At 38.3% G+C, this 25,797-nt stretch overlaps 1 protein-coding gene across 2 annotated transcripts; it reads left to right on the plus strand.

Annotated features, from left to right (window-relative positions):
• The first annotated feature begins 1,678 nt into the window (after positions 1–1,678).
• On the plus strand, positions 1,679–25,580 carry LOC132261046 (protein gustavus). 2 transcript variants are annotated; one of them, XM_059759559.1, is made up of 3 exons: positions 1,679–1,698; positions 21,691–22,580; positions 22,854–25,580. In XM_059759559.1, the coding sequence occupies exons 2-3, from the start codon at positions 21,878–21,880 to the stop codon at positions 22,991–22,993; spliced, it is 843 nt and encodes a 280-aa protein (XP_059615542.1). In that variant the 5' UTR covers positions 1,679–1,698; positions 21,691–21,877; the 3' UTR covers positions 22,994–25,580. The 2 variants fall into 2 exon arrangements, with proteins under 2 accessions (XP_059615542.1, XP_059615541.1); XM_059759558.1 differs by lacking the exon at positions 1,679–1,698 and adding an exon at positions 11,621–12,406.
• Positions 25,581–25,797: the final 217 nt, after the last annotated feature.

Here is a 25,797-nt window from a genome sequence, read left to right on the forward strand (position 1 = left end):
CACGGTGAATTCTTGCCTGTTGAGACTCATTAAGATTGCATTATAAATTTTTGAATCAATCACTCGGCATTCGACGGGAAGAATTCACTTTAACACACTTACAATGAGGTGTTTTTGAGTTTTTGAAAATTGTAATTTATATAGTATTTTTAGAATTCCTAATTCTGAAAATGCTAATGACCTCATTTCCTCTCCTCAAAATGTGCCTTTTAGTATGATTATGGCAAGTTCATAGACATTTTCTGCCATTTGAAAGGTCATTCATTTATTTTAACGACGATTCTATATGTTATAATGAAGACTGGTTTATATTATATACTTGATTTTATTTTTTTTACATGCCATTTAAGTTGGACAATAAATTAAACTTCATAAAAATTGATTTGCATAAACTCTTGGGATACAAGGATACTTTTATGTCTAAGTAAAATATTGTAAAGATAGTCAGAAATACTGTGAATTTTAAATGCTTTTGGAAATTGGTCAGTTAAAAGTGAAGAGTTTGTGCGGTACAAAAAAAAGTTTACTTTATGTTGAATTTGAAATTTTTATTATCAAATAAACATTGTTAGTGATTTTTTTTAATGCAGATTTGAGTTGATTTCGAAACTACCCTCGAAGAGTCCGAACTTTTTTGTTGAATGTCTGAAATTGAAAAAAAAAAAAATGCATGTCAAGGTCTTAGAAATTTATCTTAAGAAATTAATTTGTCTGCCAGAAGCCATCAATGAATAAAGCAATAATTTATTGTGACAATAAATAATATTCGGGGCATTCGCGAATGGTGGAGAAATAAATAAATTAATTAAGCATTTTTTATGTAATTAATTTTGCAATTTGTACGCACGAATGCTCGTCCAGATGGACTTGCAGCTTAACTTGAGGGATAAATATTAAGTGAGAGAATCTGTTTCGCCGGGTTTTTGTTTTCGCCTTTCTCTCTCACTTTAATTTTGTACATTTGTCAGTTGAGCAGATGCTCAGTGTGTTGTGCTCGTGGTATTAAAGTCGCGGTCTTGTTTTCGCGACTCCGGAAAGAAGTGCACATCAACGCGATGAGTGCTAATTATTAAATAAATTTCATGTGTGCGAGGAGAGGGCAAAAAGACGTAAATATTCTAGATGCGGTGAGGTGAAAGAGAGATAATGCGTAATGAGAACAGCTGTTTGTATAGTGGCTCCCCATGATATGAATTCCAGTTTGGTGGACGTTTGGGTCAAAATTTCATTATTGCCGCTGTCGGTTTTATTAACATTATGAAATGTACGCAAAGTGAGAGTGAATGTTTCAATGGCTTTTGTGTGGCGATGCCAGTTGTAAGTTCGGGCGGTTCCAGAGGGTGGGATTGTGTGTGATGTGTGGGCACAAAAAGGGGTCCTCCGATTACACACGGAGCACGTATAAAAACACATGGTTAAGGAGAGTGGAAGGGTTGTTATGGATCAAGTGACATTTGGGTGCTTTTAAATTTTCTACCTCTCACACACAGCAAAACCGCCACTTGTGTATTACGATTACGGGTCTGGGAAAAAGGATAAAAGCATGTCTCTGACTCTCCGCACATTTCATATTCACAGTTCTCTCCATTGATGTTACAATGAATATGTCACAATTTATCATAATTCTGCCGGGTCGTAACTTTATGTCTCTCTCTTCTCTCCCTTTTTTCAGGTTCTGTTCAACACTCTAGGAAATAGGTAAGTTTTGCAGTGAGCAAGAAGTTAAAGTCGTAGGAAATTTTTGGTGGAGAGTTTTTGAAAAGGACGAAGAAAGAAAAAAAAAACGGGCATGTCTGGAGGGCTGAGAAAGAGAAAGGCGAGAGAGAGTGAGAGATTAAAATGATTTGTGTGTGAAATTTTTATCTTTCCTTCTCACAGTGGAACCACGCGCATTGCCGTCCTTCGATCGATAACGAGAGGCGTGCAAATCCGACCAAATGTCGTTGATAGCTACATTCGATTTTCTGGGTGGGGTGGCTTTTCTCTGGTCTTGTTGATGCTCTGATATTTTGGGGGATGATGCTCATGGCGTCAGTGACAGTATCAACGACTTACGTCTCTCTCTCTTTCTGCCGTAACCTCGACACTCGACAAAAGGGGGAAAACGAGTCCTCAGGAAGTAGAGATACTGGAGAAAATCCCTCGATGGGTGGGTTTACAAGAAGAGAGACAGGAATTCCGTGAAAGGGGATCTCAGTGATAGAGTACTTTAAATATTTCTTCTCTGTGGGCTTTCAACAAAAGGAATTGTACAAAGTCTGCAGAGAAATTCAGTGTGTAAAAGGATTTTCTCATTTTCTCTCTCTCTCTCTCTAGACTCAGTTTTTTTTCTCAGCTTGTTTTATATCAAGAATGCAATTTTTTTTTTTGTATTGTGGCTCAATTAACCCTCAGTTTGAATTCAAATTTATATCAGACGGAAAAAGAGAGAGAGAATGATTAAATTTAATTTCATGAATCCCAGAAGGGATGATTTTATTCCGGAGGGTGTACAAACTGTTTTAGGTTTATTGAGTTTAAATCCGATTAACGTTAGTTTTCCCTGCAATAGAGATGACCATTTGTAAATATCTTGTTTCATGGGAGTGATTAAACATAAATTTAATGTATACTATGCTTTAGCCTGACAAAGTAACTCATTGTTTGACAGTTTTGCCTTTTCAAAGCCTATAACAGAATTTTAACCCGGATAAGTATATTAAAACCAACTGACGAAAAGGCTTATGTTCTTACCGAGCAGAACAAATTCTCTGGTAAATGCTTGTTGGAAAACTTCCTTATTCAAAATGAAGCTTTTCGCTTTAGTTTTTTCCGAAATAATGGTTTCATTCGTTCCCAAAGGCTGAAGACATCCTGCCAAGTGTTTTATTGATTGCGAATGGAAAAAAAAATACAATTGAACACTTTTCTAAAGTGTCTAAGCAAATTCTGAGAACAAGTATTGCTTCCTGAATTTTAAATTTCCATAACTCTTTGACAAATTCCAGTGAAATTACGCCTCCTAATTTTCCGGACTTGTTATCCTTGAAGTGAAAAATCACTGTGATCTCGCTCGGCCATCAAACACCTTTGATAAGACCCACGTCATGTTTCAGAGGCTGGGTTCATCCATTCTCCCCCAAAAGTTGTGCCTGATGCCATTTAAGCACGCTTCAAGGAGTCTAAATTAAAGGTTGGCGGAGTATGAAACAAAGTATATATATATATGTGTGCTTTCGGGTGTGCTCCTCAAGACAAGGCCCTGAGAGAGAGAGAGGGAGAGAGAGCGAGAGAGAGCGAGAGGAGCGGAAAACGTGACAGAACGGGAATTTTCGTGAATTTGCGCCAAAGTCGACGGATTTCTGCACATGAGCAGTGCGGAAATACCACCGCCCTATGTTGGGGGTGCTTCCATTTGTTGTGCGCCCCGCACACCCTCCGACTGGGTGCCGTGACTTGAGGCGTCCCACGGAGTTATGAGGTGGTGACGATGGTTGCAAATGGGTTGGTTTGTTGTCTTCTTTACGGGGTGCGTTCATGTTCTCGAGTGGTGGAGGTTTTCAGATGCAAAAACAGCTCCTCTGGCTAATCATCCTGGGGATTTCGCGGACATAATATTTGCTGTATGGGTGGCGGGCGCAGTCTTGGGCGTTGGATTGTGGTTTGATTGAGAAAAAAAAAGAAGGAAGAAGAAGGAGGCGAAAGGAAAAAAGGAAGTGTGCGGTTGAAGAGACGAAAAGGACTGTCGCAAAGAGGAGAAGAAGTTGCCTTTTTCGTGTGTGGTTTCTCTGGCTGACGGGGTGGAGAAAGAGTGGCTCCATCGCGCCAAAGTGTGCGGTTGAAGACTGAACGCCGGCTGACTCACGCCAGCTTCGGCATTCAGAGTTGATTCGTGACCGCGGGACGGTTGTGTCATGAGTTATCGCGTCGCTGTGCCATCAGGCAGCACGGGCAATTGCGTGACTCAGTGGAGAAGGTCGTCAACATTGTGGGTGGGATCACGAGAGGTGAATTTTGTCCACAGATTAACACTCAATTGTGCAAATAGTCTCATTTGGCGACAACACTACAGGCCGCCATTGGTTTTTCTCGTGTCAAATCTGCGGGATACGTTCCTCGTCTCGGCCCCACTCGATAATCTGCTCCAGCAGGCGACGTCATCTATTCATCTGCCACTCTTCCTATGTGTCTGCATTCCTGTGGTGCAAGAGCCACACATTCACATGGAGCGTCATCAGAATTATCCATCACAATTCAGGTATATACACAACAAAAGCATCCAGCGCGGCCCGATATAAAAATAGAACGCGATGAAAACCAGTGACAACAACCACCCACTGACAGATTCTACCAATCACTGGGTTCGGTGAAAGCTTAATCGATTGTTTGCTTACACGTCTAGACGGGTGAATTGATTTATTTTTCCAAAGGATGTGCATTACAAAAGCTCTAATCGCGAAATGCAGTTAAAATTTTTGCCACCGCCGAATCCGGATCTTGAGTGGCTGCACTCAAAGGGGATTGAATGAAATCGATAAGTGTGGAGGAATTTGTGGTGTGACTGTTTCACACCGTGTAAGATTGACTTTCTACGTTCTCGAGAATGAAATCTCCCTTTTCCTGTGACTCTTTTTTGCCATGCAGAAAGCTCACTGAACCGAAATTCCTTCGTGACGCGAAAGGTGTTGTTTTTTGTCTTTTTGCAAAGCCACTTTGGAGAGACAATAAAGGCAATGGATTTTTTGGGGAGGAAAATTTGTGAAAATGTATATGAAATTGGATACCCGCCATATTCTTTGCTCTTTCTTTTGCTTTTTGGCTCTCTTTTGAACAAAACACACTATCTGGAATTGACCATTATTTTTGGACTTGCGCATTTCTTAAATTTTGCCACTCTTCATCCACAAAACAAGAAAATTTCAAATTGGTCAGAGTGAGACGAATGACAATTTAAATTCCGCACTTAAATCATCCCTCTTATTTACCAAACTACAAATTTTCCACAATGTGACAGTCGGTGAATTTATATAATTTTCAAATCAAATAAATGTGAAGAAGTTTTTCGGAAGTTTTCCTCGTTCAATTCAACTGACAGGAGAGCAAAATTCTCTGGGCAAAGTTGCGGAAGAGAAATGCAGAAAATGTTCTAATGAAATCAATTATATGAATTGACGATCCACGAAAAGTTGGGGAACATTGTGGAAGAATTGCAAGTTGGGTTTGTTCAACTGCGTGAATATTATTTGTCAGTGAACTCCCAGAATGAGTGATGATTTCTAATACATCGTCATGGGAAGTGATCTCGATGTGCATAAAAAGGCCTTCTTTTTTTTCAAAATGCTATTCATACCATCTGAGTGGCTCTGCCACTGATTAAGGAATTATATTCTTGCCTTCATTTTTTTTTCGTTATGGGAGAGCAAAAAGTCTGAAGAGAGAACATTTCCTACACAACAATATATAATGCGGTGTAGGAAAAAAAAAGCAGCAGTGAAAAAAGAACACACGAACAAGAGTAGAACAATTGCGAAAGAAAACAGTCTAAATGATAATGTTTTCGACTGTAGTTTATTATAATAGCGCCGAAGAATCACTTTAGAGGAGAGTGAAATGTAAAAAAAATGCGGAAAACAGTTGCAAATGGTGTGTTCTTGTTACGGTTTGAGGATTATGCTAAAACGCAATGTACTTTAAAGGGATCGGCTGTCTTTCCTGCACAATATAACGTGTCAAAAAATGCATGAAATGAATGCAATAATGGGAAGGTAGATAAAGGTCATGCAAGAAACGTATTTTATGATCATAATCTAATGATTTTTTTTTTACACTTCAAGTATCATTTTTAAGGGTCCTTGTTCAACTGACAAATACAGAGAGAGAGAAAAGTCTGCAGAAAGAAGGATATTTGTGTGCAAAAGCCAATGATTTATCATATTTTTAATCACTAAAGTTCACGTACAGTAACTTTTTACCTTAAATGAAAGACTGCAATAATTTCTAGTCTGCTGGACAAACGCGTAATTTGTCTGCAATTAGTTGATTTTCTTGAACTTCACGATGATAAATTCACTGATAAATATCTTTTTTTTAAGTAGAATTTGAAGTGATTTGAAAGAACTCTTGCCTTTCCAAGACTCTTGTTCACCTTTTTTTCCCACTTTCCCATTAATCGTTTTTGTGCGAGTGAAGCACAAGTCTTGGGTTGAGTGTAAGATGCTGAGTTGAGAAGTGCGACTTTTGCTGTGTTGTATAAAAGTAAATCTATCGTAATTTTCATATAATTTATCTCAAAGTTCATGGACTTTTGCTTAATTACCCAAGCAATGAAAAAAAGAGAGAATAGACGTTCTTTTTCGGTTCTCTGCTCTCACCCAAAGTCTTGTATATGTTCAACATTTGGAGCTAAAGTGAGTGGAATCGATAAATTTTGCGTAGAGCTCATAGGTTATTAAATTAATATCGTGTTGATTTTTTTCATATCTAATTCCACGCACATGTTTCGCACCAATCCTTGAAAAGGCAAAACATGTCGAGTGGAGAATGGTTAATGGGTGACTTTTGTATGAAAATATTATCAAGTTTGAGTTCTTTTTTTCTTCTATGGCAAGTAACAATTGAATAAACCGGAAAAGATGTGAGAATAGTAATTTGTAGAATAAAAAATTGCAAATCCTTTTAGACTAGGAGACACAGAGAAGTGAAACAGGAATTAGAAATGAATGGTTAACTCTCAATTCATATACTTGGAGTGAAAGCGTTTAAGCACCAGATGTTTATCGAGTAGTTTTATAGGTAAAAAAATGAGTTATTGACATGTGTCGTGTAGTGTTTAAACAAGAGTTTTTCTTTTGTCTAGTTGATTTTTCATTTGATAACTAGAATATCTCGTTATAAGGTATGATTTTGAAATAGTTATTTGCCTCTAAGTAATATAATTTTCACGTAAATAAATCGATTTGTACAAAAGTCAGAGTTGAGAAAATCAAAGACAATAAATTGTGACACATAATTTAGGCAATACATATTTTATAACCCTAAAAGGAGGGAACAATTCATTGCAGATCATTGAGCAATTATTCATGATAGTGTAATGAGAGAGCACGAAAATGTCAAGGTGCTTTTTAATAAACAAGTATAGGCTTCTCATGTTCTCATATTTAAAAAAAAAAATACTTAAACTATGCTGGGAATGGATGTGGGTGAATAATATAAGGTAATTTTCAATTGAAAGTGCGCCTTTCCATTTTATTGCCGCACACGAAGAGTCGGAAAGAATCTATATTTGCAAAATATTTACGACTGTATATCAGAATTATTGAATACCTATTATTTTATTGATCCTTTGCATTTCATTAGCATTCAAATGGCGCTTGATTTGCAAAATAATCATGTTTTAGTGTTGATATTAAATGTGAGACGTGGGTCAGAGATTTTATATGTAATACTCGGAGTGTTAGATTCGTGGTCATTATTGGTGAATTGTTGCGTAAATTGCAAAAGCGGCAATTGTGTGATTTGTCGATATTGCATGAATGTGTGTGACTGTGTGTGATTTATATAAAATTATGGTTCAATGAATTTAACATGTTTGCTGGAGAAATACCACACAATTAGTCACTTTGTCCAACTGTTTTATTCTCATATCACACCAACTGAAGAGTTATAGTATGGTCATTATGTTACCCACACACTTTACCGCCAAATGGTTCACTGAACACCCAAAATTATTTCCACAAAGCCCAAATCAATGGAAAATTTTTTAAAATGATTTGGCATTGTAATTGAATTGTCTTTAAAAGTCCTACAAAAATTATTTAGTTTTCCTAAATGTTTCCCAACATTATGACTATTCTCTATTTTTCTCATGACTGTCGTAAGACTTTTGCGGATAATGGCGCAGAATATCGTAAGAAAGTCCATTGTCTTTCCTGATCTCTTAAGCCCTTATAAAAGACCTATTTTTTATCAGTTTATACTGAATAGTTTGTCTAATGAAATTGTCTCGGAATGTCATAGGACACACATTAAGTGAAGTATGATTAGATAATTGTAATGCAACACTTGCAGTAAGAAACGAATAGAGTTTCATGAATATCTAATGCCCATTCCAACAGTCTAAAATTTTGCATAACGCCCAATAATCTCTACGAAATATTCGACATGGAGACTGACAGGGAAAAAAATCCAAATAGAATTTCCTGAGTGGAATTTAGCTTCACATAATGAAATTAAATTCCAATGTCTCATGATTTGCCGGGTGTTTGTGCGTAGAATTGAACTTGAATTCACTCTCTCGCAAGAGTTTTTATCGCGATGCATGGTTTGTAGACGTTGTGTATTGGATTTTGTGTTTGCGGTGTGGTGAAGAAAAGGCGCGCAGACTAATGATGAAGGCAGGGAAGAGAGAGAAAATGAGTAAAAAGACAGTGGTGGAAATAAAAGAAATGAGAAGCGGAGCCGCGCGCATAACATCAGAAATTGTGCAGCAACACAACCTTGCTTGATCGTGTGTTTTGTTGGAAGTGTGTATATATATATTCTTGGAAAACGAGCGAACTACAATGTGCCAGCAACGATTTTATCTCCCAGCTTTTCGTTCCACTTTAATTACAATGGCTGAAGAGAGGGATTGAACTATATGTTGGGAGGTTAAGTTTTATTGGGGTGCTTCCTGTAAAACTGCAAATCCTGCCTATGGTCACATTATGTCCCATCTCTGGATGGGCTGAAGGCAAAAGTGAATCTTCACCTTCTTTTGTCATCGTCTGAGCGATCGACGGGTAAACATAGCCATTTTCTTGGATTATATGCTGCTCACGCTTTTGTTTGATGATGTTTAAACACAATATGAGAATAAGTAACCACACGTTTTCTTCTCATATCCGCTGAAGGTGCTACAACCTGTTTTCTTGTCACAATTCCTCATGTTCTTACGTCTCTGGAGTGTCTCTCTCGCGTCGCGATTATTATGTACGAAAGGGTCGCGCGCTCTGTGGATTGCATTCGAGGCTGTAAGGATTCAAATTCTCATGATGTCTTTCCACATTTCAATTCCTTTGTTACGTGGATAAAAATGCTCAGACGTATAAAATCTTACCAATACAGAAATGAAGCTCAAGCTGCGAAGAATATGGAGGCATCGATTTGGTGGTTAAATATCACCTTGTTGGTGTTTGTGCGGCATGTGTGTGCATACGGATGGGAAGCAGTATGAAGGAATATACCTTCTTGCACGGGTGGCTCAGAGTGTTCTGTCCCATATGTCTCATTCCAGTATGAAAAGGTTCGGTTATGTGAACCTGGGAGAAGGTAAGAGCTTTCGAAACACAGGAATTCCCTTCAAAATTTTATATTGTACAAATATTACACGCCTGAGGTGTAGAAAGATGGCCATGTAGATAAAGAATAGAAGAAGAAAAAAACTGGAGAAGAAAGACTGTGTAGGTAAACGAAAAGGACATTTTACAACTATGTCGTTAAACCATCCATAAACTGGATGTGCACAATATTATAGTTAAACTGAGAAAGCTTGAGTAAAACGTATGTTAAACTGAGACATATTTTGGATTCAACATCGAATGTGTCTTTCTTTCTGAAAAAGAAACAAATGTGAAGGATTGAAAAAATTTGTTCTTTTATTTTCTAAGAGTCTTTCAAGTACTGGGAAAGTTTTTTTTTTAGATACGCTGGATATTTTATGTGTATTTCTCGACTTGAAATGGTATTCCAGTCAATCAATTATGTTATCTTTTACTGGAAAAGTTTGCGTATCGTAAGAAAAGTTTCGATTTCAGCTATCAAATGTCATCAAACTATATGGCTTCAATTCTTTTTCAATTTGCAAAGCAATATTTTTATTACTAATAAATTTATGAAATGCACTTCACGTGTTGTGCTGCCGATACTTTATAAATACCCTTTGTGTGATTCTATATATGATTTGTTTAATATTTTGTACGTGTAAAATATGAGAATTTCCGTTTAGAGCGCTCAATATTCAGTCTTATGCGCGGTGTTGAAGAAACTCAGCATCACAAATAGCCGTGATTCTAGTACGCAAGAATCTCAAAACCAAAAATAAGGAGAAACCATAGAGGTTGGAAAGAGTTAATAAATATGTATTCATGCATATACAAGGGAGGGTGTATATAAGAGATGATATTGGAATTGTGTGTCTTCTCCATCTCTCACTGGAGATTCTGTTCATTGTTGGCTTGTGTAGAACGCAAAATCCTTTGCAGACGCTTTGTTGCCACATTGCAGGTTGCTCAGAACCTCTTCTTCCATGCCTTATCATCGGAGAATTACTGGTGAGATGGGTGATTGATTATATTTCTCCTCGCATTTGCTGCTGTGTGCGTCTGAAGTGCGTGTGTGTGTGTTTTGTGTGTGCGTGAAGAGATGTGGAATGAAATTGAAAATTAGACAGGAAAGCCGTACAAAGCATAGAGTCTTTATTGCGTAGTGCAACGTACGTTTTGATATAAACCGGGAAAAATTGGTCCTCATGTTCTTTCTGGTGCATTTTTTGCATACAACACAGACATATTGATATTTATGATTCTATCGGGGGAATTTTGGAGAGAAGGAAAAAGTAATTTTCTTCTATGTTGTATTGATTCGTTTGATATTATGTAAGTCCATCATATTCTCTCTCTCTGGGCCTCTTCGGAGTTGGAGGAAAAGTCTTCTATTTCTGGCAGATGCCTCTCGATGATGAGGAAATAGAATGAATTTCAAGAGAGATCACACAGAGTGACTCTGTGAAAGATGATGTGATGCTTTTGCCTCTGGATGATGAAAAATTTGATTTGAAAAACTTCAGGTTTCTTTTTGGCTGCGTCAAAACCTCTCTAAAAATTTTGTTGAATTTTTCGCTTAATCCCAAATAGAGGCTTCTATAAAAATCTCTCTCTTTGTGTTGGATTTTGGTAAAATTTTATTTTTCTGATACCTCTCACTGAAGACCCGAAGCAAATAGGAGACAGAGAGAGAGAGAGAGGAAAAAACAGGAGAGATAACACAAAAAAGCACCCCTCGTACCTTCTCTATAGATTAGGATAGGTCTGGTTACCTGTGAACGGATCTCATGGCACTATTGAATAGTTTGCTTCCAAAAGGTCCCACTTTATGTTGTCTAACAGGTCTTCAGTGGGGCGAGAAGGCGAATTGAAGACCATTTTCGAGTCCTTCGGTGTGTCTCTAATGATTTTGGGAAGGTTTCTCTGCTTGGGTAGGTAAAAGTTTGATGAAATTGGAGAGAGAGAAGGAGAAAAAAGCCAGCCCTCTGGCATTTGTTGGGTTCCTGAAAAGGTGACGCAAATATTGCGATGCTCAAGGACTGAAAATCCTCCTTCTTTTTTTGCTATAAAATTCGAAATTTCTACTTTGGAGAGTATAAGTAATTCGAGGAGTGACGAAATGGGTGCTGAAGCGAAGTGTTTCTCTCTAATTGCTGCAACATTTGGAGCCCGAATTCGGCCCTGGCGACTGGCAAAGTGTAAATTGTCGGCCATGGATGAAAATATGAGGCTGTGTTGGCTTCTGGCTGAGCAGAGCTGAGCATGTGTGCATGAGAGGCACAAACTGGGAGAGGTCTCACCAATTCCACGGAGAGCTTTTTCTTTAGTCGTGTCGCAGCACTGGCAAAGGAATAAACTTTTCATGTGTTGTGAATGTGGGGGATGTTTTGTGCATTATCCTGAAGAGAGAGAGAGGAGAGCGCGAGTTTGGTTTATCTCTTGGTTTAAGTGTCGTATTTTTTCCCTATAATTTCCTTTGGATATTCATAAATTCCATTATCGCTGAATTTTTGCCCACAATATCCGCGGATTGTGCTGAGGATCTGTCTCAACATCGGACTTTGTGGATTGCAGGCTGGAGTTATGGATTTACAGTATAGAATAAAGGAGATAGTGAAATATCGCTGAGTCCGTTGAGAATAGGTGGTCTGCAGATGTTTGCAAGTGACCAAGTTCCGAGAGAGACAGATGAGATGGGAAAAAGGCGAAGCAATGTGCAATAAAGATAACACTAAATTAATAACACTCAATGGAAAGCAATAGGGAGTATCAAAGAGCTGTTTATAGTGCAAAAAAAGTGTCTCAAAGTGAAGGGAAAAAAATGCTGAGGTAGAAGATAATATGAACACATTGGAGAGTTTATGATTTTCGCAAGTTAGTTTCATTTCAATTCTCCGAAACTTGTGTGTGACACACGTGTGCAAAAATTACAACAAAAAATAGATCTTTTTGCGAGAAGAATTTGCCGTTAACACAGACCAAAAGTGCGATTTACACAAGAGAGCAATAGAACACTTGGATTATTAAGATTATTTGCGAGGAACAAGGGGAAGTGAAGCGCGCACTTGAGGCCAGAATTCATCATCACGGATTTAGTGTATTTAAATGGATATTGCACGAAAAAGGTAACTATATAGCCATTGTGTGTTTGTGTATAATTTCATGAAATTTTTCATGAAACATTGGCTGAGTCGAGTGCTTTGCTCACGCAGAGGCGAATATCGTGTGAGCATAAAAGACCCAAGGAGAGACCCTATGTGAGACGTTGGTTTCATTGTCCCCCTCGATGTTCGGGTTTTCTTTGTCTGCTTTAAGTCTACAGCTTGGTCTCGTCCTGCTTTTTGGCTTTGCCCACCGAACTCTCGGGTGTCTGCAAGAGGAGAGAGAGGAGGCTGTGTGTGGAGAGGCGAGAAGAAAGAACCTTTATTTTATTCCCCAAAAATCCCAAATGCCACGAATGTGTGTACATATGTAGATAGCACAAGTCCCACAGATATATATATAATATGTATGCTGTGTGAGACTTTTTTTTCTTCTCCAAACCCAATCAATTTACTTCTTCTGAACTTGAGCCGGTCTCAGGAATGAAAACACAGAGTGTTCTCTCAATTTATTCTCTTTTGTGTAGAGTTTATACAGTCTCTCGCGCACAGCCTCTCTCTTTTGGACATGATGTCGATGAGAAAAGCGTATTCGTGCTTAAGAGTATTCTCTCAATTCGGGGCTTGAATTGCATGGTGAATTGACGTACGGCCACAGAAAGGGAGACGTTGAATTGGGAAACACGACTGCACATATAGGCACAAGGCGTTAAAAAAGTATACGAACAGAGAGAGAGAGGTTCTTCCAATTCGTTTGGTTGCGACGTGGTTGGGCGCAGAGAGTCGCTATGGGATGGAATATAACACTCTGATGGCTTATGCCTTTTTATTTGTGGATTCTCAGCATGGCATATGTGTATGAATGGGGAAGAATGAGACAGTGACGCTTTTATATCATTCACTCACGACCCTGAACGTATACTAAAACTCCGTGTGTACACTCAATTCATTAATTTCCTCATCTCTTACACAGGGGGAATGTGTGCAAGTGTGGGTTAACATTCAAATCCTGAGCAATCGAACTGAAATGAAAGAGAATTCTGCGTGCGTATGTGTGTGTGTGTGTGAGAATTTTTAACTGAGATTTCGAAACTCTCCCCGAAATTACCCTGACAAGAGCCATACTGTTTGCACAAGCATATCTTGGATGTGAGAACTATAAGAAAATTACACTACAAGGAATAATTTCCAGTGAATTTCCACTGTTCAAAGGAAACCACACACTGTGAAGTCATACAATTTGGCACCATGGCAGAGCATTTAGTGCCTTAAATGATGTATAAAGGGTTGGTCCCGGATATATAGACTTCATTTATCATGCAATTTGCATGTTGTGTGAAAGTATATAGGAGTGGTTTTCACATCGCATGTAATACGAAAGTTTTACCCCAGAAACTTGTGTACATGAGCTCATCCCTGAAGTTGAGGCACACGTGATTTGAAGTTAAATATAAACCAACCAGTTTACTCTTGTACCTCGTCGTTATGTATGTACATAGCATATGTATATATGCTCGCAACGTTGGAAGTTATTCAGGAAATTGTGTGTTGGCTTGAACTTACAGTCAAGGACATTTTCGGTGGATTTGACTTCTTCGCAAGTTGATTATTATTAATTTTATTTTATCGATGCCAATGAATGTTTATTGTCTTCGAGATTTTACGCTTTGATTGAAACCCTATATAATTGAGTTGATTCCTGTTTCGAGAGGGTTTGCTTAAGGTTGTAACGGTCGTTGACTCAATCCTTTGCTATTCGTCATACGTATGAAGCTTTTTAAGAATCATTCGTTTTAATCTTTTGTAGAATTGTGTGAGCTAAAAATGATTACACAGTATTTCCTGACCGTTTTGCTTTCTCTTTGTCTGTTGTTCAGATCTTCAAAACCGTCCAAAAATCCTGTTTCTGACCTCAAAGTTACTTATGGTTGTAGAAAATGTTTACGTGGATACTTAGATTATGCGTCATTGGTATCTTTTCTTGTTTTGCCATTCTCTTTGCATGAAAGTGCAGCCTATATCCTTCGTTTGCTAGTCTTACGACTGCAATACTCTTCGCTGTTCATACTTAGATAGTCAGTCATGCTACAGAAGAAACTTGGAACGTTTGCATGTCAGCACTTTAGCATTTCAGGCTAATTTTAATCTATACAGATTGTTCAATTTGTAATGTTTCTCACATAACTTTCGTACCTGACGCCATTGAAGGCAACACAAAATGCCTCGATATAAGTTGAGAAGTGTATGGCGAACATTGAAATCTCCACCCTGCAATTTTATGAATGAATTGCGCACCTTTACGATTTGAGAAAATCATATTCAAGAGTGTGAGAAAAGGTGAAGGGAATGAATCAGTGTTTGTGACTAATTTCTTTGCCAAGCCAGAGGTGACGACTTTTGTCTCACTGTGGGTTCTTGAGTCACACACCAAAAATTCCAGCTGAAGACGCGGGAACATGCCAACAATGGCGTGTGAGTATGAGATTTCCTTTGTCTCACTGCCGCCTTTTCGTGTGTTTCCCATGTGGCGGAGATGTGGAAGTATCAAAAGCTCGTGGCCTTTTGGACGCTTATTCAAATGACATATTCTTTCATTGTGACCCCTCAGACTCAATTTTTCAATAATACATCCACTCCAATTTGACGCTGAGGCAATTAGCTTTGGACAAGCATGTGTGATTACATATGTGGTTCAGCCCTGTGGTTATTTTAGCAATAGGAGTGGCACTTTTTGGCTCCATTGGGTTTTGTTTTCCGTGAGAATGTCGTTATTTTCCATTGTCTGCTTCAGTGTTTGTAGGTGCAGAACGGTGACAAGTACCTTTGCATAGGCCTTATGCTGTGCCACAAGAAATGTTTGTAGGGATTAATTAATTGCTAAATATTAAATTGTGGTCAGCAGAGAAAAAAAAGGGAGTCAATAGATCTCTTTGGCGGACAGCATCTGTTCGAGGAAGAGAAGCACTTATTGAATAAGTCTTCGAGTGATTGTTTACTGATTGTTTGTTGTGCTCAAGTCAAATGAATTGTGAGGTTTTCCATCAAGTGTACAGTGTTGGGATCCCATGCCAAGGTCACATGTTGTGTAATTACAATAATTATGTTGCAATAAATGACAACGGCACACTTTTGAGAGAAGAGAAAAAAAAAGCGTAGCCGTGAAACGTATTCAGAAGAGTTGTGTTGTACGTAATTTTGAGAGCACGTACAACAATGCGCCATAAGTCTTGGGCCACTTGAATCTCACTTGGAGAAGAGGAAAAGCTTGCGAAGGAGGAAGATAGATGGCTAATTTATTGATAGAAATGCCTAAGACGTTGGGTGAAAAGAAGAAGAAGTAGCGTAAAATTATTCCCTCTTCATTGTTTCGTTACCGTTTGAAGTTTAATGAGTGTTTGGCCTTCACTTTTATTGGCATCGATGAGATAACTAAATTTTCACACACAAGAATGAGTGTCAAGAGAGTTTTTTTTTCCCTCTCTCTCTCTCTCTTAAGTCCATAAGCTTAGAAAAATTTGGGAGTCACTTTGTATTCATGCAATGAAATGCTTGGAAGACAGTACATTTAATTGGCGAAGTGCTGCCATTGTGCTGAAAATTTCCTTCCAGCTCTTGTGCGCTTAATTTTCTGAAGAATGTTCTCAAGCGCAGGAAATTCTCATGGGAAAAACTAATCGTACAATGCAATGAGTGGGACGGCAGCAGCGGCGATCGGCGTGATAAGAAGTTTGAGGGAGGAACAGGTGAAAATTGCATGTTGGGTCAATGCAAGCCCGCCTCTGGAAGCTCATTTCGACGGACGACCGATTTTATAATGAGCTTTTGCATAACTGCAACAAACTTGACATACATTCGGCTCTTTTTTCTCTCTCTCTCTCTGTCTCTCCAACACATTAAACCATTTTCTACTGCTTAGCACACGACGTGTGTGTGTCAAGAGTTGTGCTTCACATTGAGACATTTATTTTGGCGAATAATGTCGTCGTCATCGGTGTCTTGAAATTCTATGATATGAACATGACCGCAAAAAATGACTTAATATTGCAAAAGAGTCCAGCGAATGAGACAACAAAGAGCGCGTCTTTGGTTTTTCGTGCAAATCATTAATTTTATGTACGCATTTTTTGTCACTTTACTCAAGCGTTGAAGAGGTTTTCGAATTTCCGTCTGTATCGTTTCGATTTTTGCCAATGACCTTCTAAGTGTGGTTTTTTCTACTCAACAGACACGTCACTTTTTTGCGACATGCAAAATAATAGTAATTATAGATGAGAGACGGATGAGAATGTGTTTCCAATTTGGTTTATGACTGAAGTTGAGGCCAATGAATGACTGTTTCTGGTTCTGTGGATTTTACTCTTGAAATACTCTTCAAAAAATTGTTGACATTGGATCAAATGCAAAGACTTTGAAAGGAAGGAAGGAAAAACACCCACTTAATTTCACAGAAATGTGTCATAAGCAGAAGATTTATTCACCCCTTGGATAAAAGCTAAAGTAAATTGTGTCATATTCGCCATATCGGTTTTCAGCATGATTGAATACAATGACTTCATCAGCTGGCACACATTAGAGCTCAGCCTTCATGATTCTTAGTGTTGCATCACAATCTAATGGCCTGTAAATTCGGGAGCACACGAAGTTCGCTTGAGTGAATCCTGCGAAATTTGGAGGTAAAAGAGCTTCAAGGAATCCTAAAGGTGCACAATTGGGAGGAATTGACACACCTCTTCTGTTTCATAACACCAACACTTTGGCGTCTTGCAGCACTATTTGTTGATCTTAGCACAAGACAGTTAATCAAACCCTAAGGTTGAATTGCCAAAGATAGCAATAAAGGTTAAAGCAACCATTGTCATATAAATTATCTTGGTAATTTATTGATTGAATAAGCTAAAGATTGAGCGAGTTGGGCAGGTGCGAAAGTTGATATCTTGGCCACGGAGTTTGAGGAGTTCCGAATGCAAATGTTGCGCGCGCGCGCGCGGACTTGTGACAAAAATGTGTTTAAAGAGTCAATTATCGAAAAAATGGTGATTTGCAATGGTGAAGTATAATTGCAACATTGAAAAAGCAGCGCCCAGACAGCGAGTGAGACGGTGAATGGTACAGAGAAAGATGAAAAATGCGGGATATGTACGCAATTTTGCCAGTAACAACACGCAAGACTCGCTCACGGAGCTCTAAAAGGTTAAACTTTGCAGAATTGTGCAATGCGAAAGTTCGCGTTACTGCCATAATTCTCTCTTGTAAGAAATTTTTAAGCGACTCTAATGATTTTTTTTTCGCTTCTCTTACATCTCAACACGTGAGGCAAGTGTGTGTGTGTGAGTTTGTGACGTAAGGCGAGACCTTGCCTCCAATTTTCGCTTATGCTACGACCATGTTTTATGCCACTCTTGCTACATGCCTTTATTCAATATTTTGCTGTGCGGCTTTTTTAACACTGTATGGCCACTTTTTTGCAATGCGCGCGGTCCATTCGGCAACGCGGAGTTTTTCTCCATTTGATTTTGCGCTTGGCAAAATTTGTTTGCAAAAATGTACACATATGTGCATACATCACAGTGGTGAAAATTAGTTTAGGACACCTGATTGATCAAACAAAGTAGTCCAGAAATTCCTGATTTGTTAGACATTATAATAGGAACTGTACAAAGAACAAAATGCTGTAATTTTTACGATTTGAACGATCAACTTGGACTCATATTTTACACTTTATAGTAAAGCTGTGAACAGGATTTGGGCCGCAGTTGTGCGGAATAAATGGAACAAAACGTCAAACAGAAGCTAAAAACACACAAAAAGCAAGTTGACAAGTTCAAATCAAGGCGCGTTTGTGATGTAAAAGTCTTCTAGACATTCTAATCGCATGATTTAATGTGGTTATCCCAGTCAATACTATGATTATAACATGGATTTAAGGCAATTAAGGCTGTGTTCTAAATGAATTTTCGCTACTGTATATTTTCGAATGCACTGCGTGGACAGTTGCTGTGTATGTTTGTGATATTAATTATTAAAAATTCCCTTCTGCATTTCATGCAACTGAAAGCGGGAGAGAAAAACGCATTTTCAATCTCCCCCCGGGGAAATGGTGTTACGTCACACAACATGAAACTCCTAAGCAACATTTTATTTCATCCCTTGGCACATTCGCAGGCTCTTGAACCCCATTTTTCCATCGTCACAGTCATTGTTCTGCCTCTTTTGTACATAACACGCGGTGTGTTTTGCGAGTGTGTGAATGTGAACTTGTGCTCAAAATGAGGGGAAAAAAGAAGGAAAACACGGTCGTTGATTCTGTGAATTCGTTGGAAAGAATTTTAAATAGGAGATGGAGAAGAAGAAGAAAAAAAAAAACTACAATTCTTACGCTAATTTCTTCCATGTATTTGGACTCCATTTGTGTCTTTTCCACTTGGCATGGTCTCATGGGAAATCGCATGTTAAATAAAATGTTGTATACTCTTGAAATTTTCCCCACAACGGTTGAGGTTAACTTTCCGAGTCGGCTTCCAGACATCAAATTCTTCCCTCTCGCGGATACACAGAAGAGACATGATATTTGCTGAATCTATTGAATATATACATATTTTTCTCTGCCATTTGAACAAATCGCGAACACCGCAAGTCAAAACAAATGTCAGTGGCTTGGCAAATATTGCGCACATTTTAGCACTCACATCATCGATATAGTCACAAGATCAATTATATATTGACTAATTTCATGACTTGTGCATTAAAATGTACATTTAAATATTTATTTTAATGCATAATTTATTCGAATATTGTTGAATTTTATATTGTTGACGCAAAAGAGCCATTTCAAAATTGTCCGCATGCGAAGGCAAATGTGAATTGAATAGCAAAATTTAATGTCAGACAAGAGTATTGTGGAACGTCTCAATTGAATTATAATGTTGGTAATCTTGGTTTTTGGCTCTTTTATGACTAACATCAGACATTATATTGCAGTCGACGAAAAACGTTGGCAGTAATTATGTGTATATTTTGAGAGAAAAAAAGTGTACTTCCTGGATGTATTTTAAAGGCACTCAAGTTTCGATTGAAAAGGACAAAGAACGATTTATTTAAAAAAATCATTTTCTGTTCAAATTTCACTAAAAATTTACTAAAATTGCTAAGTTTTTCACTATTTCTTAAAGGATCAGATCGAATGTGTTCTAAGATGAAACAATATGCTGGTTTTCTATCTGATTCTCATGAATAATCATATTTTTGCACTTCCAGTCGTCAAATTCTCTACTGGGTTTATGACTTATTCAGTTGCCATTGGATGAACTAGAACACGTGTCATTTATAAAGCCTACAACTCTAGTATCCTGTCACATGTGAAACACACATATCCAGTGTCTAAATAATAGATGTTTTAGGTATCTAATGCATAGTATGAATTATACATCCCTGACGGTTGCTTTAATGTTTAATTGCAGATTGAATAGCGCTTTCACCCCTAGTCTATGTAATATTCAATTTACATATATAATGACGTCCAAGTAATCACATGGACATTAGCGGATTTGTGCCTGTTTGAGCCTTTGTTATCACACAACGGCGCAGTGCTGATTTTGGCGACATTTTCACGCGTTATGTGATTCAAAACTATAGATAGCGACAATCTCGAATGGGGTTTTTGAGGCAGGAAATAATGGTGCTGTGAGAATGTCTCATCTGTTGGATATGTATCCGGTGTACAGCATCAGAGGCGTGTTTCTATATGCTATGAGAGAATAAGGGATGAAAGAGGGAATTTTCAGGCTATTGAGAGCAAAATGTCAGCAGCAAGTCTGCTGTTGCTACAATTGATGCTCTATCAGAGACTCTTTGAGTTTCCATCCCTGTATCATTGTTGTCTTGCGGATGATGGCTCTGATTACCATGGGGGTGACGCACCATCATGTGAATCCCACTCGCTCTGCTCGGGGTTGGTCTCGAGTGGCTGCGAGGGTGAGACAGAGAGGGAGAGAGAGAGGGAGAGAGCGGAGAGCGCAATTCTCTCTCTGCCTGTGAGTAGAATGGAAGCACCAGACACATTTGGATCGATATATCGATTCGGTACAGTGAATGTTATTCACACATTAAAGTCTATGTGTGGGGAGAAGAGCGTGATGCTGAAGTGGAAGGGGGCGAATTTCACCCCGAAACATATACACAATGTGTGGCTTTTCATGGAAAAACGGCAAGGGGCGCATTTTCACGAGTTTCACTTTGAAGAGTGAAATGCTAGCATAGAAGTTTTGTATATAGAAAGAGAAATTTCTGCTGCCTTCTTTCATATTCATGAGGGTTATGTGTGGAGACAAAAAAAAGGAAAGTTGAAAGATTAGAGGAATTTCTCTATCCTGTGTAACGAAATTTCCTTTTAGCCCCCCCATGAGGAGAAAGTCCTCCTCTTTTTCTCTCTCTCTCTCTGGCTCTGCTGGAAAGTTTCCTTTTGACATCATCGCGCGCCCCTTTTTACTGCGACGAAAAATGATATATTCGCTCACAGATTCTGTTTGCATGGCGAATTTGAATTTCTTTATCAAGGATTTTTAACACTTTCTCGTAAAGCACGTACCATCGCACTTGGGAATCTCTTCGCGCACGCAGGGTGGGAATTTTTATCACAACGCGATTATTCTGGGGCTGCTGCAGAGGGAATTCAAATTTATTATGATGGAGAGCATCTCTTGCATAATGGATTTCATTAACGCACACCTTGAACGATAACTGCTATTGTGTTGGCCATTTAGAGAGAGAGAGAATATTTCATTAAGATTGCTGCATTTCAATCATGGGAAATGATTGATGATGACGACGATAATTTAGCACATTTGGAGACCCTGAACATTATGCTGTTCAGAATATGTTCAGGCTTCACAACAGTTCGAAACTAGGATTGCACAGGCTTTTCAGCACATCTATGTCTGTCATCGAGCGTCTTGAGATGCAGATTTCATTCTCAATTTGCTTTCTGGGTTATTCCAGGATGTGTTTCTCACTTTATCGGCTCTATTGCTCAGTTTCTGTTGGAAAAGCGTTGAAAATACTGCTCAAGTAGTCAGAAAGTTTGAAATCTTTTCATCTTTCTTACCATTGTGTGCCATTCTGATGATCTTGTTTGAAGAGGTGTTGCAAATATTGAAGATTTCTGCGTTAAATTGCAACCCTCCATGGAAATATGTGTGAATGTGGTGTGATTGAGTGCGTGGTTTACTTTAGGGGTGACTTTTTTGTGTGCAAACACAAATAATAATAATAATGAAGCGCACTACATCGTTCCCTCTTCTTCTGTCTTGCAGATATAAAATTGGCCGGGGACCGGTGTTAAGATCAAGCGATCGTCGCCGTCCTCAGAGCAATTCATCGGGTGCCCCACTTTCGCCGAGGGTGGTTCTATCGCGGCTGGAGCCGAGGGATTTCGAACGCCTGCGACTATCGTACAAAGTGACAATATTGGATCAGAGGCGCACTCGAAGCAGCCGTGGCATGAACATGGGACAAAAAATATCTGGTGGCGTGAAATCAGTCAGCCGGGACTCTCCGGCTCCCTTCAAACCAATCATCCCCCGCGAGTTGGCGGCGGACTTCACGAGGCCAGCGCGACTGGACGTGCTGCTGGACATGCCGGCGGCGGCCAGGGAGACGCAGGTGAAGTACTCGTGGAACTCGGAGGACAGGTCGCTGAATATATTCGTAAAGGAGGACGACAAGCTCACATTTCACCGGCATCCAGTGGCGCAGAGCACAGACTGTATACGAGGCAAGGTGGGCTTCACCAAAGGGCTGCACGTGTGGGAGGTGTTCTGGTCGACGCGGCAGCGCGGCACGCACGCGGTGGTCGGCGTGGCGACGGCGGAGGCGCCGCTGCACTCGGTGGGCTACCAGAGTCTGGTCGGCTCCACGGACCAGAGCTGGGGCTGGGACTTAGGCAGGAATAAATTGTATCACGACTCGAAGAACTGCGCCGGGGTCACGTATCCGGCCATCCTCAAGCCCGACGAGGCGTTCCTTGTGCCAGACAAATTTCTCGTGGCGCTCGACATGGACGAGGGCACGCTTAGTTTTATCGTGGACGGCCAGTACCTGGGAGTGGCGTTTCGGGGGCTCAAGGGCAAGAAGCTCTATCCCATCGTGTCAGCCGTGTGGGGCCACTGTGAAATCACAATGAAGTACATCGGAGGTTTGGACCGTAAGTGCGCCAGCGTCTTCGGCGCTGACACAGCGAGCTTTCAAGATGCTTAAGTTAGACACTTTTATTGGATTCGTTAAACGCTAAGCAGAAGCTAAAATGAGAGGGAAGTCTTGATTTTCTCCTTGAATTTGGTATTCTAAAACATTATGAAATACTCTGCTAAAAATAGCACAAAGTCTTTGATCTTGAACTCACTTGACATCTTGAAATCTCGATCGTGCTATTGTTAAACACAAATAACTGACATTTTGCCTTTCTTCTGTCCAACAGCGGAGCCACTTCCACTCATGGATCTCTGTAGAAGAGTAATACGCCAGAAAATAGGACGACACAGACTCGAAGAACGCATTCAGGAACTTCAGCTGCCAGAATCAATGAAAACTTATCTCCTCTATCGGGATCGTAGATAATAAATCTTCCACAAAAGCCACCAACACACAATCTCAGCTTCCGATTTCAAAATAGAACGACAGGAGGTTTAAAAAAAAAGGAACTTTAATATATATTTTAGGAAGGGGGAAAAAGAGGAAAACAGAGTAGAAATGTATTTTTTAATTTTGAGAAACCAACAACAAAGAAAACAGATTAAGATAGACAAGCAAAAGAAAACCCTTAGAAGACACTTGAAAGGTTTGTGGACAGTTTTTTCTTTGTGAAAATAATAAGAGAGAGAGAGAGAGAAAAAAGTGTGCAGAGGAGTTTTTGGACTATAATATAAATTGACGAATGTGGAGAAAAGAATCCCATGTAAAGAAGTATAAGAATGGTGAAATACGACTAGGAAAATATGTAGCAAGTTAGGAAAGAAAAGTCTAAATTAAAAAAAAACAAGATAAGTGAAGATTGTCCATGTAAAGCCATCGTGGTTTGATCTTTATAACAATCTGTGTGATTTTCAGTGATTAATTATTTTATGTGAAACGTTTTTTTTTGTAATTATTATAAGTTAGCAAAAATGGAATATAAATTTGACGCGGGCTCTAAAGTCAGGAAGAAATTAGGATTTTTTTTTTGTGACAAATGCAACCTTTTTGAGAAGCAGAATCTGGAAGCAAAAGCAAAAGTAAAAGTAAAGAAAGAAAGGAAGTTGAGAGTGGGTAAAAAAACAAGAACATTATACAGAGAAGCTGCTTGATTTTGTAGTCTGCAGGATTTTTTGACATAAATAAGTCTTAAATACATGTAAGTTAATTTGGATAAGTATAAAGTATATTTGAATGAAAGTTATATATGCATAAAGTAAAGAGAAAAGAAGAAACTATATATATAAACAAGACAAGACTTCGTATTAATTGATATTAAAGAAAAAAAAATTAATAACTGTAATGAGAAGTAAATAAATTTGAGTAAAGACACGTGTAAGAATTGTAGACGCGTAAGAATAGAGGAAACAAAAACTATGAAAGCAGAAGAGAATTATTGGAAAAAAAGAAGTAGAGAAACAGTCATTTTATTTTTTCAATATTTCCGAGTGAGAGAAAAAACGGGGAAAAAATGTTACATTTAAAGAAGAAGAAACAAATGACGTTGAGAAAAACACAGCTTTAGAGAGAAAGTTTTTCCAATACTTCGATTTTGTTGTCCTTTCATGGGGAAAAAAAAAGCGCGGTAGAAGAAACTAAATTAAAGATATCAGCAAAAATGTCCAGTTAAGAGATGAGGAGGAGAAACACAAAGAAGTTTGTAAAATTTGAATGGCGTGAAGGAGAAGAAGAAGAAAAAAAATAAGCGAGAAATCAAGCAATTTATTTCTATAATGAAGATTTTTGGTCTAGAAGCGTTCGAGAAGATCGCATAAGAGGGAAACCCGAGATGATTCAGAAGGGGGGAGAAAAAGAGGAGAGAAAAACGAGAGCAGCTGAGCAGGAAGTGAATGCGGATGGATTGGAACTCCTTGTAAATACTTTTGTGTTCGACTTAATCTCTTAGGGATTAATTAATCAATTTTACATTTAAATGGACGTATAAAAAAAAGATGGAATAATTACAATTTTTTAGTTGTAATGATGTATTTAAAAGAAAACAAAGTCTCTTATATTTTTGTAAGAGAGAGCGAGACAGTTAAGAGAATGTGAGCGTGCGTGCGTTAAAAGGCGGCTGAATCGATGATAGAATGTTGGAGTTGAATGGCGAAAGGCGTAGTATTTCTCTTATACATAATTCTCCATTTATTGTTTTCCCTTTTTTGATTTTATATATTTGTAATGTTATTGATATATATTTCTGCCACGTTTTTTTCACAAACAAGACATTCAAGAGATGCGTGAGAAAGGAATTTGATTTTTTTCCCACCTACAAATTCTTTCAATTAGATACAATTTAATATTTTTTTTTCTTTGTCCTTAAAGTGTGTAAATAGCCATATTATAAAAGAAGAAGAAGAAGAAGAAAGAAAAATATCTCTATTTTACGAGAGAAATCGAATAATATTTTTGCAGTAGATTTTCTTTCTGAGTTTCCTTTGTGCGCGAATAAATGAATAAAATACATTTTTTCATATGGTTTCATGAACAAGAGTGTAAAATAAAAACCAAGTCATTCAATGCAATTATTTCTATAGATTTACAAAAACAAAAATATATCTAGAAAAAGCAATTTTGACTCGAGTGTTTGCGTAAGTTGTCTTCTTTCTTTATGATGTATTTTTTTTTAATGACGTGAAGAGAGCGAGAGAGAGAAAATTAAGTCATTCCGATCTTTTTAACAAAAAAAAAGCAACTTCAAGTCACATTTAATCCACAACGAAGTAATGAGAAGAAAATTGAAGACACAAAAAATCTCCGCAAAATTAGACTATGTAAAAGAAAAAGTGCAGAAGAGGAAGAGAAAACTTTATGTTCCACTACTTAAATAGAAGCAAAAAGTCTCGGAAAAGCAAATATATATGATTTTTATATTTGAAAGTATAGTTAAGGGTGGACAGAGGCATGAGAGATGGAAAGTGAATCGTATGACTGGTCGTGAGCTCATAAATTTGTGCGTTGTAAATAGGAAAAGGCGAGAAGAGTGGGAGAGAAACTAATAAAGAAGGAGAAACTCATTAAAATATAAATTTGTACGTCTTAAGGAATAACAAAATTACAATTTAAAATTATAATGACAATGTAATAAAGAAAATTATGAAAAGTAACTCGATTTCTTAATGGATTTGCCATTTAATCACGAGATCTTCGGTTTGATTCTACGTCAAGAGATGAAGAATGACTTGAATTTG

This window comes from Phlebotomus argentipes, unplaced genomic scaffold (assembly GCF_947086385.1).
Source record: "Phlebotomus argentipes unplaced genomic scaffold, Phlebotomus argentipes genome assembly scaffold_18, whole genome shotgun sequence".
In the NCBI taxonomy this organism is placed as follows: domain Eukaryota; kingdom Metazoa; phylum Arthropoda; class Insecta; order Diptera; family Psychodidae; genus Phlebotomus; species Phlebotomus argentipes.

What these genes read in the sequence shown, in the direction of transcription:
- LOC132261046 (XM_059759558.1), top strand. Translation starts at nt 12,387, where the DNA reads ATGGATATTGCACGAAAAAG. An exon ending in ATGGATATTGCACGAAAAAG is followed by an intron (nt 12,407 to 21,690) that starts GTAACTATATAG and finishes TCTGTCTTGCAG; the next exon opens with ATATAAAATTGGCCGGGGAC. An exon ending in GTACATCGGAGGTTTGGACC is followed by an intron (nt 22,581 to 22,853) that starts GTAAGTGCGCCA and finishes TCTGTCCAACAG; the next exon opens with CGGAGCCACTTCCACTCATG.